This window comes from Tachypleus tridentatus, chromosome 12 (genome assembly GCF_004210375.1).
Source record: "Tachypleus tridentatus isolate NWPU-2018 chromosome 12, ASM421037v1, whole genome shotgun sequence".
NCBI classification, from domain to species: domain Eukaryota; kingdom Metazoa; phylum Arthropoda; class Merostomata; order Xiphosura; family Limulidae; genus Tachypleus; species Tachypleus tridentatus.
Genome location: NC_134836.1, coordinates 45,974,566 through 45,989,101, shown reverse-complemented (window position 1 = coordinate 45,989,101; position 14,536 = coordinate 45,974,566). Strand labels below are relative to the sequence as shown.

Sequence of the window (14,536 nt, the reverse complement as noted above, 5' to 3'; positions counted from 1 at the left end):
GTTCAAAAGAAAGTAAAGTTATGATGTAATATATATGTAAAAACGGCTGGTTTGGGTTGAGAAAATTTTTATGTAGAGGAGCGAACAACGTTTTGACCTTCTTCGTTCATCATCAGGTTGAAGAAGGTCGAAACGTTGTTCGCTCCTCTACATAAAAATTTTCTTATCCCAAACCAGCTGTTTTTACATATATATTTTTCTCTACAAGTGGGTTTTCTCGTCATTACTGGTTATGATGTAATGTTCCTGTGGTGAGAAAATAAAGTTAAGGATCAGTGAAACATTATTCATGTATACTTCTCATACATTAGTAACAAACTCTATAATCTATAACAAATACACTTCAGTTACGTAAAGTCCCCTGGTGGATAAGCGGTAAGTTTACGGACGTGCTATTAAATTGCGGAGTTCGATTCCCCACGGTGGGCAGAGTGCGATTAGCCCACTGTGTAGTCGTGTACTAAGAAAGCACCAACAATTAAATAAAAATTTATTACTGTTAATTAACTTATAGATCAGGAACTAAATTTTAAAACACATTCCTTGATACATAATTCAATAACTGTTGGTAATACCGTGTTTCTCCGATAATAAGACCTACCCATAAAATAAGACCTCGTGTGATTTTTGGGGATAGTTTTAATATAAGCCCTACCCTTAAAATAAACCCTAGTTAAGAGTGGCAGGAAGAGGAAAGAAATAAAAAAAAATTAATTTATTAATTAGTTTAATAGTTAGTTAATTAGTTTGTTTAAGTATTAATCAGTTAGTTTAATAGTTTAATAATAGTTTATTTTAAATGGTTAGTTTAATAGTTTTACTTTGTAACTTCATTTTTTTTAATATATCAAAATAAGACATCCCCCGAAAATAAGCCCTAGTGTCATATTTTGAAGTGAAAATTAATATAAGCCCTGTCTTATTTTCGGAGAAACACGGTAGTAACACGGGTTTAATAGGAGCCATGAAGCCTTTTTATTCACGTCAATAAACATATTTTGTTTTTATTGATTTTAATCCTAAACAGTTAAAGTTCACTGGTCATAAACGATTTCCAAAAATATATCTTGCGTAATGTCATGGCAAATTAATTTTTATCCATAAAATTTTTTTTCAAGTCGGTTTGGTTTGTTTGGAATTTTGCGCAAAGTTGCACGAGGGCTATCTGCGCTAGCCGTCCCTAATTTAGCAGTGTAAGACTAGAGGGAAGGCAGCTAGTTATCACCACCCATCGCCAACTCTTGGGCTACCCTTTTACCAACGAATAGGAGGATTGACCGTCACATTATAACGCCACCACGGCTGAAATGGTGAGCTTGTTTGGTGAGACAGAGATTTGAACCCGCAACCCTCAGATTACGAGTCGAACGCCTTAACCCACCTGGCCATGCCGAGCCCGTAAGTTTTATATCAGATAATATATAACCAAAAAGAGTTCTTCGTAAGTATAGACTTGACATTTTTTAAATTTCAAAACCATGAAATAAACAAAGTTTCATATTATAATAACCCTCATTTGAGTAGCTCCAACCGTTCTTTTCGATGTGATACAAAGAAACCGAATTAGCGAACCTCAGATTATTGTAAAGAAACTGACAGTTTCTTTGCCAGATTTCTTCTGTGAACATGGTTTCTAATATGAAAGTGAAGTTCATAATTTGACAAAAAACAAAAATCTCAGTTTTATATTTTATAGAACACTTACCAATTATCAATAAATAGCTGATTTAATACCTGAACATTATTATTGTAAGGACGTCATCTTGTGGTAGTTCGGCTATAAGATTTTGGGGGTTATAATTCAAAAATTCGAGATTCGATCCCTACAACGAGTTTATTTTAAATGAACCACTGTACAATTTGGCATTTACACAAAAATAAACAAATAGAAGCTAAAAAGTTATAAAAATTTTGTTAAAATGGTTTCAAGTAACAATGTCAAAATTTTAGTAACATAATTATTTTTCAGTATGTTAGAAGTAAAACGTGTGGTCTTGTATTGACAATGACGATGTGTGTGGACATGAATACGTCACTTCTTTAATAATCATTACGTAATTGTTTACCTCAGAGTATTAAAAACATTAACACTTAACGACTAGAATATACAATATCTGTATGAAGTTAATACTGCTCTATAGTAGGGTCGCAGGTTCGTATCCCCGTCACACTAGCATGCTCGCCCTTTCAGCCGTAGGAGCGTTATGACGTGAAGGTCAATCCCACTATTTGTTGGTAAAAGAGTAGCCCATGAGTTGGCGGTGGGTGGTGATGACTAGCTGCTTTCCCTCTGGTCTTACACTGCTAGGTTAGAGGCGGCTAGCGCAGATAGCCCTCTTGTAGCTTTGCGCGAAATTCCAAACAAACAAACAATCTCTATAGTAGGTGGGAATAGCTTTTTCACAAAATCACTTGTTATTTTAATAAAAACAAGCTGTACGAGGTATTTAATCAATCACCCTCATTCCCTGGTGGCTTAGAGCTAAGTTAAAGGTCTTATTAAGAATTGTATTTTGACAGCAATGAACAGAGCACAGAAAATCCACTAGTTTAACAAGAACAAACAAATCTTCGATTAAAGAAAAATAATAGACATTCTAAAAATGGCACTCAGTCTGAAAGTCCTCTCATGCAAGTACAGCTACGTTTAAGTATGCTTTTGCATAAGAAGTGCCCGTATGACGTCAGTTATATTACAGTTTTTATTCATTAGTGCCTATGGAAAACCCGTTTTAAGAGCCCAACTTACCCCTTCAACAGTCCCGGCGGTTGACACATTTTAACGTGTGAAATACGTCACACTTCTAAAGACGTCATGTTTTATTTTTGTTTTACTTTCGCAGATAAATGTATATAAACGTCACATCGGTACTGGTGTTCATGTACTATCGTACTGCCTTCTGGGAAACCACATAATAATTCCTTGACGTCAGACGTAAAAACTACGCCCACTTTCCCGAAGCCTAAGGCCGAGCATCCCAATATGGTAATCGTCGGTTTCCGGTTCGCCGAAGCGGTGAGTAAGTGATTCCTGGTAGCCCAATAGGCGCTGCAGGCTGCACCGAAGCACTGGCGCGGAGCTCCTGAAATAAGTATGTTGTGACTGCAGTCAGAGAAGTCGCATAGACAGATTTCACGATGCTTCCTTTTGAGTCTCCCAGCATTTATGACCAGCTTCACCGGTTTGTTTTTAAAATGCCGCGAGTAGTGGCCGACCAGAAGGCGAAATTCGAATCAGATGACCTGTTCCGAAGACTGAGCCGTGAGAGTGAGGTAAGGTATTTTAAATTTTCTTAAATGTGTACCGAAGGCTTCTTAGAGAAGTCGTCCTTGTCAGAGGGTGTTTTAACGGTTGTTACCTTAGAGGCTAGGGTTTCTCTCGCACGCGAAACCTTTGTATTTTACTTGTTTACAGACACCGGGTATATCGTCGTAATTAACCACTGCTTCTCCTTTCGTTAGGTGCGGTACACAAGTTACAGAGACAGGCCTCAAGAAGACAGACAGGTGCGGTTTCAGAATGGATGTAGGGAAGGCCACGTGGAAGTGGTACGTTATTTAGTATTAAAGTTTTTCACTTTCGTCTTTTGAGTTCTTTCCAATATTAAGTGTCCATTTTCAAGGAAAGTGGGCATGGACTCGCGAGCAAACAAATTAACAAACGCAACTGATATTTTTATTATCTTCAGAATATGAACATAAACAACTTCAGATGACCAATTTGTTTCTCTAACCCTAAATTTATACTTCTTTATTTGTAATAGAATTAAAGTTAGATCTTACTTACACTAAATAGTATTTTTTATTGGTCTATCTAAAGAACTTTGGTTCAAAAGGAGTGTCGCAACTGTTAAATAAAGGCTTATTACTGGTTTGTTTTTTATTATTAACATTGTGCAACTCAACAACGCATTACTCATTATTCTTAGAATGTTGCAGGAAGCTTAGGTGGTGAATTTTACTTCTTATTAGTGTTAGGCGCGAAATCTTTACGTTTCACCATTCGATCTGTGACTCAATCATGCCACCGACCAAAGTTATGATTCGTCGGTCGACGTATTTTCTCCGGCACTCGTGGCCAGGTTAACACTGTTCAAAGTTCGCTGTCTTTCTCTCTCTTCCCTGGAGTTTCCCCTTCAGCTGACATACTATACAAACTGCTGAGCCTGCATCGGAATGATCCAGTTTATTACTGTGAATTAGGATTTGATCCCTTCGTTTATTGTATTATTTGAAGAAGACCCGCTTTTTTCTAGCTATGTATAGTTACACTAAACGTTAAAATTCCTTTGCGATGTTATTGGAGAAAAACACAACGGAGCACTGATGACATGAGCAAAATTGTCTTAAATAGCAAATGATAATTTCGAATCGTAGATAAAAATAAAACTAATTTTGCTATCCTCAGCCAATAACCGCTTAATTTAAAGAAACATTCTCATACATGAACCAATAAGAAATGACAGAATTAGAACATTTGTTTCTCCTATATATCGATATTAAGTCTAAATACATAGCCTTGCTAACTCATGCAGCATTCAAAATCACTTGCACGTGTCCCAGCGTTACTATAAAGTTTTTATGACGTTTCGTTTTAGGAAAACTATATGATAAATAAAAACTTAATGTGAAATATAAACTGAGTAAAATAATAATTATGTCACAGAATAAGTGATTAATATTATAGTATAAATATCAAATAGTTTGAATTAATATTTTCCCGCTAGGTCTACTATAAAATATTAATGTACAAAGCAGCAAAACGAAGAGGGAAAACATAATTTGTTTGAAAATTCTAAAGAACTACAAAGCCACATGTACATGGGCTGTTCTTTAACGTTCAATAATACCTTTCATTTCATTGTGAACTTTCTCCTCTCTGGACAAAAATGTTTTAAAACAAAAAGTTATACAACTGAAATACTTGTTGAATCTTTGCTTCAGTACTGTTTGTTTTGAATTTCGCGCAAAGCTACTGAAGGGCTATCTACGCTAGCCGTCCCTAATTTAGCAGTGTAAGACTAGATGAAATGCAGATAGTCATCACCACCTACCCCTAACAGTTGGGCTACTCTTTTACCAACGAAGAGTGGGATTGACGGTTACGTTATAACGCCCCTACGGCTGAAAGGGCGAGCATGTTTGGTGCGACGGGGATTCGAACCCGCGATCCTCAGATTACGAGTCAAACGCCTTAACTCACCTGGCCATGCCGGTCCTGATTCAGTATTATAAAAATTCTTCGAATAGGTTAGACTTTAGTATTGTAAGTAATTTAGTTGTGGGTTTACTAATAATGGGCCTGGCATGGCCAAGCGCGTTAAGGCGTGCGACTCGTAATCTGAGGGTCGCGAGTTCGCATCCCCATCGCGCCAAACGTGCTCGCCCTCCCAGCCGTGGGGGTGTTATAATGTGACGGTCAATCCCACTATTCGTTGGTAAAAGAGTACCCCAAGTGTTAGTGGCGGGTGGTGATGACTAGCTGCCTTCCCTCTAGTCTTACATTGCTAAATTAGGGACCGCTAGCACAGATAGCCCTCGAGTAGCTTTGTGCGGAATTCAAAAACAAACAAAAAAAACAAACATACTAATAATGACTTCTCAGATTATACATTTTTTTTTATAAACGTATTAATATTGAGAACTTAGAAAAATTGTAAAATATTAGAATTAAAACATTCCAGATTTTTCTAGAGTTGAAATACTTAATTTTAAGTAAATGTAGCATTTAATAAATACAAGGTTAGCTTTAAAGAGTTATTCAATGTATGTGACTTTATATCAGGTTACAAATAAATTTATTTCAAGATAGATTTGTTATAATACAAAAATCAAGATATAATTTTGGTTTTATGCATAGAAAGATATTCGTTCAACTTTAGCTAATAAACTCTAAGCTTTGTAGTACAAACTAACTTAAGCTGTGATAATCTTAATTAATATTACTTGAAGTTGCACATATATATAATAAAATGAATCGTTTCAAATAAATACTTATGATAAACGTTAAGAACTTTTTTTATTTCCAAACTTGTGAATAGTTTTTCGTCTCTGTAAACTTGTGATAATTTGCCATTTTTTTAGGTTTGCAGAACTCACAATGAACTTTGGTATTTTTCTTATGATAGACCTATTAGTTTTAATGCCAAAACATAATGATTTTCAACAATATTAATTATTTTTTAAATTTACTACTGATTATTATAAAATGGTACTCATACTTAAAATAGTAATATTGGGGATGGATAAAATTGTGTACAAACATTTAGAATGAGAAATATAAATTATTTTAAATATAGATTATTTCAATAACTCCTGTCTTGTTTCTACTTGGCCTACGTGTAAATGTTATCTTGGTTAAACCAGCACGTGTATGACAAGTACAATACGTAACGTTCAGGTTTTCTTTGCAAACTAGCACGTGTTTCAAGCAGAATACTTAAATACTCAATTACAATGATCTAGCTAATCACACATTTTACCTGTTTATTGTTAAGTTTTTATTGATACTTTATGTTTATATTTGGATTAAATAATTTAATCCTTCATATTGCTAATAGTAAGTAGACAGCTTCTCATGTAATGACAAAAAATTCATATAAAACAACACTCAAGCGCATCCGATTTCAAACTGATTTTCTGTGTAAACAAAACAACGCTAATACGTGTTTTTTGAACTGTACGATTTTATAGCAGTTGTGTATTATGAGGAAGACAGGCATAAATGGTATGTGATTATTTGAGTTAGTTATACGCCGACCGACCAGACAATAAACACAAATATTTATATCTACTGTAATTTTCTGCTTCCTTCGCCACAGTTTGAAGTGTAATTTTGCTGACGTGTTTTGTGACTTATGATCATTCTTTACCCACAGGCCTTCACGACAACAGGAACGAACCTTCAGCTTGTTTTTAGCCCCTGTAACAACGGGTACAGCGAAGGTTGCAAGTTTGAAAAAGAACAAGGGAAGGTAAGACATAATAGTATTTCAGTACATAACATAATGAGTCGATTAATTTATCGAACATCAAAGTGTCCAATGGGGAAGTTTTTTTTCTCGTAATTTCCAAATGTCGGATATTCATACAACACAGTTTTGAAATTTGTGTTTACAGTGCATCACCACTTACTCCTAAAGGAAACGCAAAAAAAGGGGCTTCGATACCTGTGGTGGGCCCAAATATAGCCCATTATGTAGTTTTGAGTGTAACAACAAAAACGTTGACAATACATGGGGTCCTGGGTTCGAATTCCCGTCGCACCAAACATGCTCGACCTTTCAGCCGTGAGAGCGTTATAATGTTACGGTCAATCCCACTATTCGTTGGTAAAAGAGAAGCCCAAGAGTCGGCGGTGGGTGGTGATGACTAGCTGACTTTCCTCTAGTCTTACACTACTAAATTAGGGACGGCTAGCACATAAAGCTCTCGTGTAGCTTTGCGCGAAATTAAAAACAAACGTTGACAATATATCGACCAGTTTTATAATCAGGATTCTTCTAAGTCAAAGGTATGAAGGAGAAACTTAGATACGTTTTAAAAATTCTCTGTAATGTATCATATCTTTAAAAAAATCAAGAGAAAGGATATTTTTACGGTTTTGTAATCCATACACTTCGGCACCTTAACATTTGAGCTATTTCACATTGCACACGTAAAGTCTGTGTTCTTGGGTTTGTTTATAATAGCTCTAAAAATGTGCTATATTGAAGGAATTGTTAAAACAAACAGTATTTATTATTAAAACTCTTTAATCTCGAAGCTGACTTCAATCAACTGGTGTTACTAGGTTTTACTAGTTTTGGAGAATTTCGCTTTACATCAGTTTACCCTAAACACAAGTTAATCAGCTATAAGCTAGATCTATATCATAGTGAAAAGTATCGAACATATTGTTAGGTGAAGGTACTTTACAGTCAATATAAGAGAAACCTGTCCAGTGTATAGGTTTTTTCTTTCTCATTTGTGGTGTTAAAGGACGTTTACACCAACAATATGTTTAAACATTTTTTTATGGTGAGATAAACTAACATCAGCTATCGTCATGAGCCTAACTTGAAACTTGTTTTTATTTTGTCGATTAAAGATTTATTTTCTCTTTAAAGAGAAAAGAATGAATTCCTGTTGATAGACGTTAATAATAAAAACAGTTAGGTTAACCAAATAACCAGAGAGAAACTGTTCTATTTCTTTACGTTTCGGCCAATTTTCCTTCTTCAGACCAAATAATTGACATTTATTGAACAATACTTTATCTAATAATAGCTTAACCTTTCTGTTTTCGTTATTCCATTTGACATTAACTGTGCTATGATTTCTTAGGGATCTTTCATTTCCTTTTTCTTATGTCCAACTCTGACCACGTTTGTAATTTTCTTTTGCCTCCAGCGTAAGTTTTTGTTTGTTTTTTTATAAGCAGTGCGATACGTTATTTGTCGATCAGCTTTTGTTTTTCGCAAGTGTTGTGAACTTAGTAGGTAGGCAAAACAACAACTTACGAGCATAAGAGGAAGTCTATTGATGGTGGAACATGTATGTTTCCACAGAACATTGGTCTGTCTTCTTCAGGTATGATCTGTCGAAACATGTACTATGTTCCATCATCAATAAAACATTTTCTTATCTTTATAAATTGTTATTTGCTGCCTATTATTATATTAGTATAATGTGTTTCTCCCTGAAATTAATTTAGTAGAAACAAAACTTGTGTTTATGATTGAAAAATCTTTGTTAAAGTTCCTTATTTGTAACTTTTTACGAGAGAAACACCTGATCTAATTTTCAGTTTCATTTTTACTTGAGATTAGTATTCGAGATTCTTTTGGACAAAGAGCTCAGTAACACCTTGAAAACAGGATTTAAACTTTTGAAATAATGCACAATAATATAGTGCAATAATTTTGAAATAGTACTATGTGAAAATAACTTTTGCATATGAATTGTACCATAAGAAACAGAAACAGTTAAAGGCTATTAAAAGTACTAGCTATATATCTAGTAAGTTTTTAATTTCTTAAGATTTTAATAATTGAAAATACATATTATATTCACATTTTTTTTTTACTTGTGTATCATATCCATGTTATTCGAACCTTATCTACAGTTTTATTATATTCTTATCATGGGAGGTCCGGCATAGCCAGGTTGTTAGGTCACTCGTCTCGTAATCTGAGAGTCGCGGGCTTGTATTTCCGTAACACCAAACATGTTCGCCCTTTTAGCCATGGAGACGTTAGAATGTTACGGTCAATCTCACTATTCGTGGGTAAAAGTGTAGCCCAAGTGTTGGCGGTGGGTGGTGATGACTAGCTGCCTTCACCCTAGTCTTACACTGTTAGATTACACGCAGATAGCCCTCGTGTACCTTTGCACGAAATTAAAAAAACAAAGAAACTTGTCTTGGGTTATATCAGGACGGATGTGAATCTAACAACGGAACTTGTGACATTTTCGTGAGAAACAAATAAAACATTCTTTGGAATGTTTTCGTGTACAAAACGCCATAAAGTTGGAGTCTCTGTGAATGATTCGAAAATGGTTATCAACTCGGTTATGACAAAGCTGACATTTTTTTCAGTTTCAAGAAGAATTACTTGTCGTCGTTTGTTTCTCTGATATAAATGATGGGAAAGTTTTGTATACATAAACTAATGTACCTTCATGAACGAACTCTAATAAAATTCCCCACATACATGTGCATGGGAAATCATGATATTATATTATATTATATATAGATGTTTACAAAATTCCGTCTTCGTGTGAGGACGAAGAGTAACACGTGTAATGTTTTTTTGTAAGTAGCTCTGTTCACAATTTAAATATTAAAGTACTCTTAATATGAATGGTAGTTATTGGCATTGTGGTAATTTTCATTCGCACGAAATAGTTATTTTCTTTTAAATGTGTATAGAAAGGCTCTATAATTTGTTTTATTTCACCTCACAATTCTGTTCAAAATTTAAATAACAGTTTTTGTACTTAAATGGCACCTCAAGTGACACGTGTACTAAGCGCCTAGGCTAGAGACTCCAGGCCTACAACATAGGTATCTATAATTTGGAAACACTGACAAAAAACAGAGCAGCTACAAAGCGTGGTTGACTGTAATATTTATAACAACTGAAAGTGACAGCTTTTTATAGCATATTATAGCTGGAACATTAGGTGTGTGTGTGTAGCAATGGTTAGAACTGTCTTAGTTCTGCCAGTCTTACTAAACGAAGGCAGAACTAAGAAAAACTTTGTAATTATTGTTAATTCTTCAATTTAATGAATTTGAACTTTTTCCCGCTCTTTTAACTTTAGGCCTAATATCATATCTGAGTTTCTGCACCATATGACTCGCCAGTAAGTCTGAGGACTTGTAACACTACAAATCTAGTTTTGACACCTGTGGCAGGCACAACACACGTAACCTATTTCTGAAGCTTTGCTCTTAACAACGAAGCAAACATGGTTACATTTATAATAATATTTATACATACTCAGCAACACACTGAACATGAATCACATTGAACTTAACGCTTGGGCATCTTCCAAAGCTTGAGAAGCGCATGTGAACGTTCCTTGACGATGGAAACAACTATGTCAAGCATCAGCTCCGTGGTGACGGATCGCTACAGCCAGGAAGAACTCGGGCAAGTGCGTAAGCTTCACGCTTGGTATAGCGCGGAAGGTGATTCCGCGTCACACCTGAGAAATATCGATAAATAGAGAGAAACAGCGCCGGGTTTGCTGCAGGTGAATCGCATGCTTAACACGTTTAGATGTTACGTTTTTTTTTTTTTTCGTGTGTGCAAAGCACCGGCCGTATTTTTGTCGGTTATTAAACAATTTATTTTCGACGGCCTGTAATAAAGTTCTTTGTGTTTTCGTATGAAATATTCCACAACAAAAAAATTTCAGAGACAGGCATAATGGAGTCGTTGTTACTACAGTGTCTTTTTTTTTGTTGTTGTTATTAAACTTATTGTAACGTATGACTTCAGAAACGATTAGTTTTATGTTAGCTAGGTGTAAAAACAAATTCTTCGATTCCATTTTGCATGAGAATATTTTTAACTGTTAGCTGTTAAAATTCTTGTTAATGGTCCGGCACGCCCAGGTGGTTAAGGCGTTCGACTCGTAACCCGAGGGTCGCGGGTTCGAATCCCCGTCGCACCAAACATGCTCGCCCTTTCAGCCATGGAGGCGTTATAATGTGACGGTCAATTCCACTATTCGTTGGTTAAAGAGTAGCCCAAGAGTTGGTGGAGGATGGTGACGACTAGGTGCCTTCCCTCTAGTCTTACGCTGCTAAATTAGAGACTGCTAGCGCAGATAGCCCTCGAGTAGCTTTGCGTGAAATTCAAAAACAAACAAACCTTCTTCTAAAAAATAGCTTAACTTATTCAAAACACGTCTTATTCAAACTAGATTATGGTTAAACATTATTCAAAACAAAAAAAATACAAAATAGACCATATTTTAAAAGGGACCACAAACTCCCCTTCCACATTTGTTTTGTATCATTATTAAAGAGAAATTGTTTGTAATTACGAAAAACATAACGACGCCCAAATGATATATTTTCGTCACAAATTGTAGCTGTTGTTTTTATTTATTTCTTCTTTTCCGTCATTCTTATTTAACCAGTTTTATCTCTGTGTAATTCAATATTTCTTTAATTCTATATTTACCCACTTGTTTATTGTAAATATTAAGTCGGGAACATATAATGATCAACATTGCTTGTTTTGTTATAAGGCACAAAGCTACACATGGGCTATTTGTGCTCTGCTCACCACGAGTATCGAAACCCAATTTTTTGCAGTATAAATACGCAGACATACCACTGTGCCACAAGGGGGCGCTAATGAAGAATAGTTAATCCCTTTAACCTGAACAATAATATATAGAATTTTACTGTAAGCAGGATTGGATTAATTATAGCAGTGGATTTACCTAAATCCAAACAAGATATTTTATGTTTGAACATATTTTTATAGCATATTATAGCTGGAACATTAGGTGTGTGTGTTAGATGCGTTCCTTTCCATCTACCATTCAAAATTATCCCCGATTACTGCGGTGGCCATTGTTTTAGCTTTACACGAATATCCCAAACAAGCAAACTATTATGAAGTTAAAAATTCGCCATGTTTAATACAAGTTACAAGTTACGTTTTCGCTACATAGACTGAACGTTTTGTCCACAGCTTGAAAGATTTAACATGATATTAACGTGTGGTTTTACAGCTTGACAATTCTCATCGATTGTTTGAGGTTTACAACTTTATTTTTCTGCTTTCCACAGAAACTATGGCTGACATGTAATTGCCAAGCTGGTTTGAGAGCGGTTAACTGAGGTTAGAGGTAGTGGTTTTGGGTAGGGATGTCCTAGCAATATACGGTAAAGCCCAATAGAACTATGCTTAGATTGTGAGATATACTAAGTTACCTAAGTTTTAGTATCACTACAAATGCAGTTTGCAATCTGGTGTAATCTTGAGCAGTCCACCCTGACAAACGTTCTGAACACATTATTTATATTTATATCCGCTTTCAAATTAATTTTAATCGTGTATTATATTAAATGCTTTATTTGCATATTTCTGTGATGAAATACATTTTAATTAACGGTTTGTGTAATTTTTTTTCAGATAAATATTATAGTTATAGATAACTTTTTTGTATAATCTAACGAGAAGGTTAAGTAAAAAACTATTTCAACTTTAAAAATTTATTAATTAATTATTTTGTTTATAGTTAAGTATAAATGTACACAGTGAGGTATCTATGTTGTACCTACCCGGTTTTTAGCATTATTAGTCCCAGGCTGTATCACTAGGGTCTACTTTATGAGATGCGTAAAAAAAGACAACGCAGGTCAGTGTTTAAGACTTCTATCCAATGATAAACTGGACAATTCTCATTGTCTATCCTCTTGTTTAAAAAAAAAAAGGCATTTTAATTGAAATTTCTATTGATTGTCGATTGAAATTTCTTCTTGTTCAGCTGGTAAGATTACTTAAAAAGTGGGATTCCTTAACTAAACTGACATAATCAAAGGTTATAGAATCCAGAACAAGCAGTTTGCTTTAGAAAACGTTGCCCAACCAGATGCCTGTGGTACTTTCGTGTTGTGTGCATTATAGTTGGGTACATGAGTTTACTATGGGTTTTTTTTTTTCGTTATTTAGGCATTGGTATAAAATCCAAGTATTGCTTCATCCAAACACATAAAATATTATGTTTCACACACACACACACACACACACACACACACACACACACACACACACACACACACACACACACACACTTATATTTGTAATGAGTAAAACTGCAGATACCCAGAATACCTTCTTGTGATTCAGATAAGCTGGACCACAATGTGTATACATATAAACTTAATGTTTAAAGATCAAGCTTGTTTTTTGTTTTTGTTTTGAATTTCGCACAAAGCTACTCGAGGGCTATCTGTGCTAGCCGTCCCTAATTTAGCAGTGTAAGACTAGAGGGAAGGCAGCTAGTCATCACCACCGACCGCCAACTCTTGGGCTACTCTTTTACCAACGAATAGTGGGATTAACCGTACATTATAACGCCCCCACGGCTGAAAGGGCGAGCATGTTTGGCGCGACGGGGATGCGAACCCGCGACCCTCAGATTACGAGTCGCACACCTTAACACGCTTGGCCATGCCGGGCCAAACATCAAGCTAGTTATAAGGCTGCATATATTTATTAAATGTAACAGTTTAGCGCAGCAACGTCCTGAATATCTCTACAAAATTCATGATAAACGCCAGAAATCGAAACTGGTGAATAGGATTGAAATACTAAATTTGTCGACTAAGATGTTTTTTTTTCCAGCCATCAGCTACATGTGATCTACCACAACAACGCTATTTCTGTGAGGTGAGCATGTGTCTATGGCGAAAACTAGTGAGTACCTAGTTTCTCAAGCGCTGGCGGCAATGTGTAAGTCACTCGGCACTCTTTCAATAGAACCGCTACAAATTAGTTTCTACAAAAGAACTTTCCAGGTCTTCTTAGAGGTGAATCCTATGGTCTAGTCATAAACCAAGATTGTTCTGAAAAGGGGAACTTGTTACTCTTTACTCCCCGTATTACCACCTACTATAGTTTGTGAGAAAAAGTTAGCACCCCAGGTGGTCCAAGCTGGAGGGTCACCACGATGTCTCGTGCTTTAATGCCCCGATTCCCTCCTCCTATTACAGTATTTGCACACTTGTCGGTGCTGCTTTCAAACATTCACGAGATAATCAACACGAGCCAGGAGCAAGTTGAACTCTTTAACAGAAATGTGACCGTCTTCAACAATGTTGTGTGTGACTCTGCGGTAGCGTTTTAAATTAAAGACAAATGACCGTTTTTATTGAACGGTCACTTCCACCACTTGTCAGAAACTACAAAATATGCAGCAACTATATTTAATATGTTACACGTTTAACCCTATAATTACTAATGGGATCTTGACCTTATTGGATCTTTAAATAAATTGCTCAAAACTTTTAATGCACCAAATT

The 14,536-nt window shown here is 35.5% G+C and overlaps 1 protein-coding gene across 1 annotated transcript in view; it reads left to right on the top strand.

Annotated features, from left to right (window-relative positions):
• Positions 1-3,020: 3,020 nt before the first annotated feature.
• The window catches only part of LOC143233180 (protein big brother-like), a 31,240-nt gene continuing 19,724 nt past the window's right edge, over positions 3,021-14,536 (top strand). Inside the window, exons 1-3 of the mRNA XM_076469145.1 lie at positions 3,021-3,273; positions 3,463-3,549; positions 6,879-6,974. Coding sequence (XP_076325260.1) covers positions 3,139-3,273; positions 3,463-3,549; positions 6,879-6,974 — 318 coding nt within the window. The 5' untranslated portion in view covers positions 3,021-3,138. The remainder of the gene's footprint in view (positions 3,274-3,462; positions 3,550-6,878; positions 6,975-14,536) is intronic.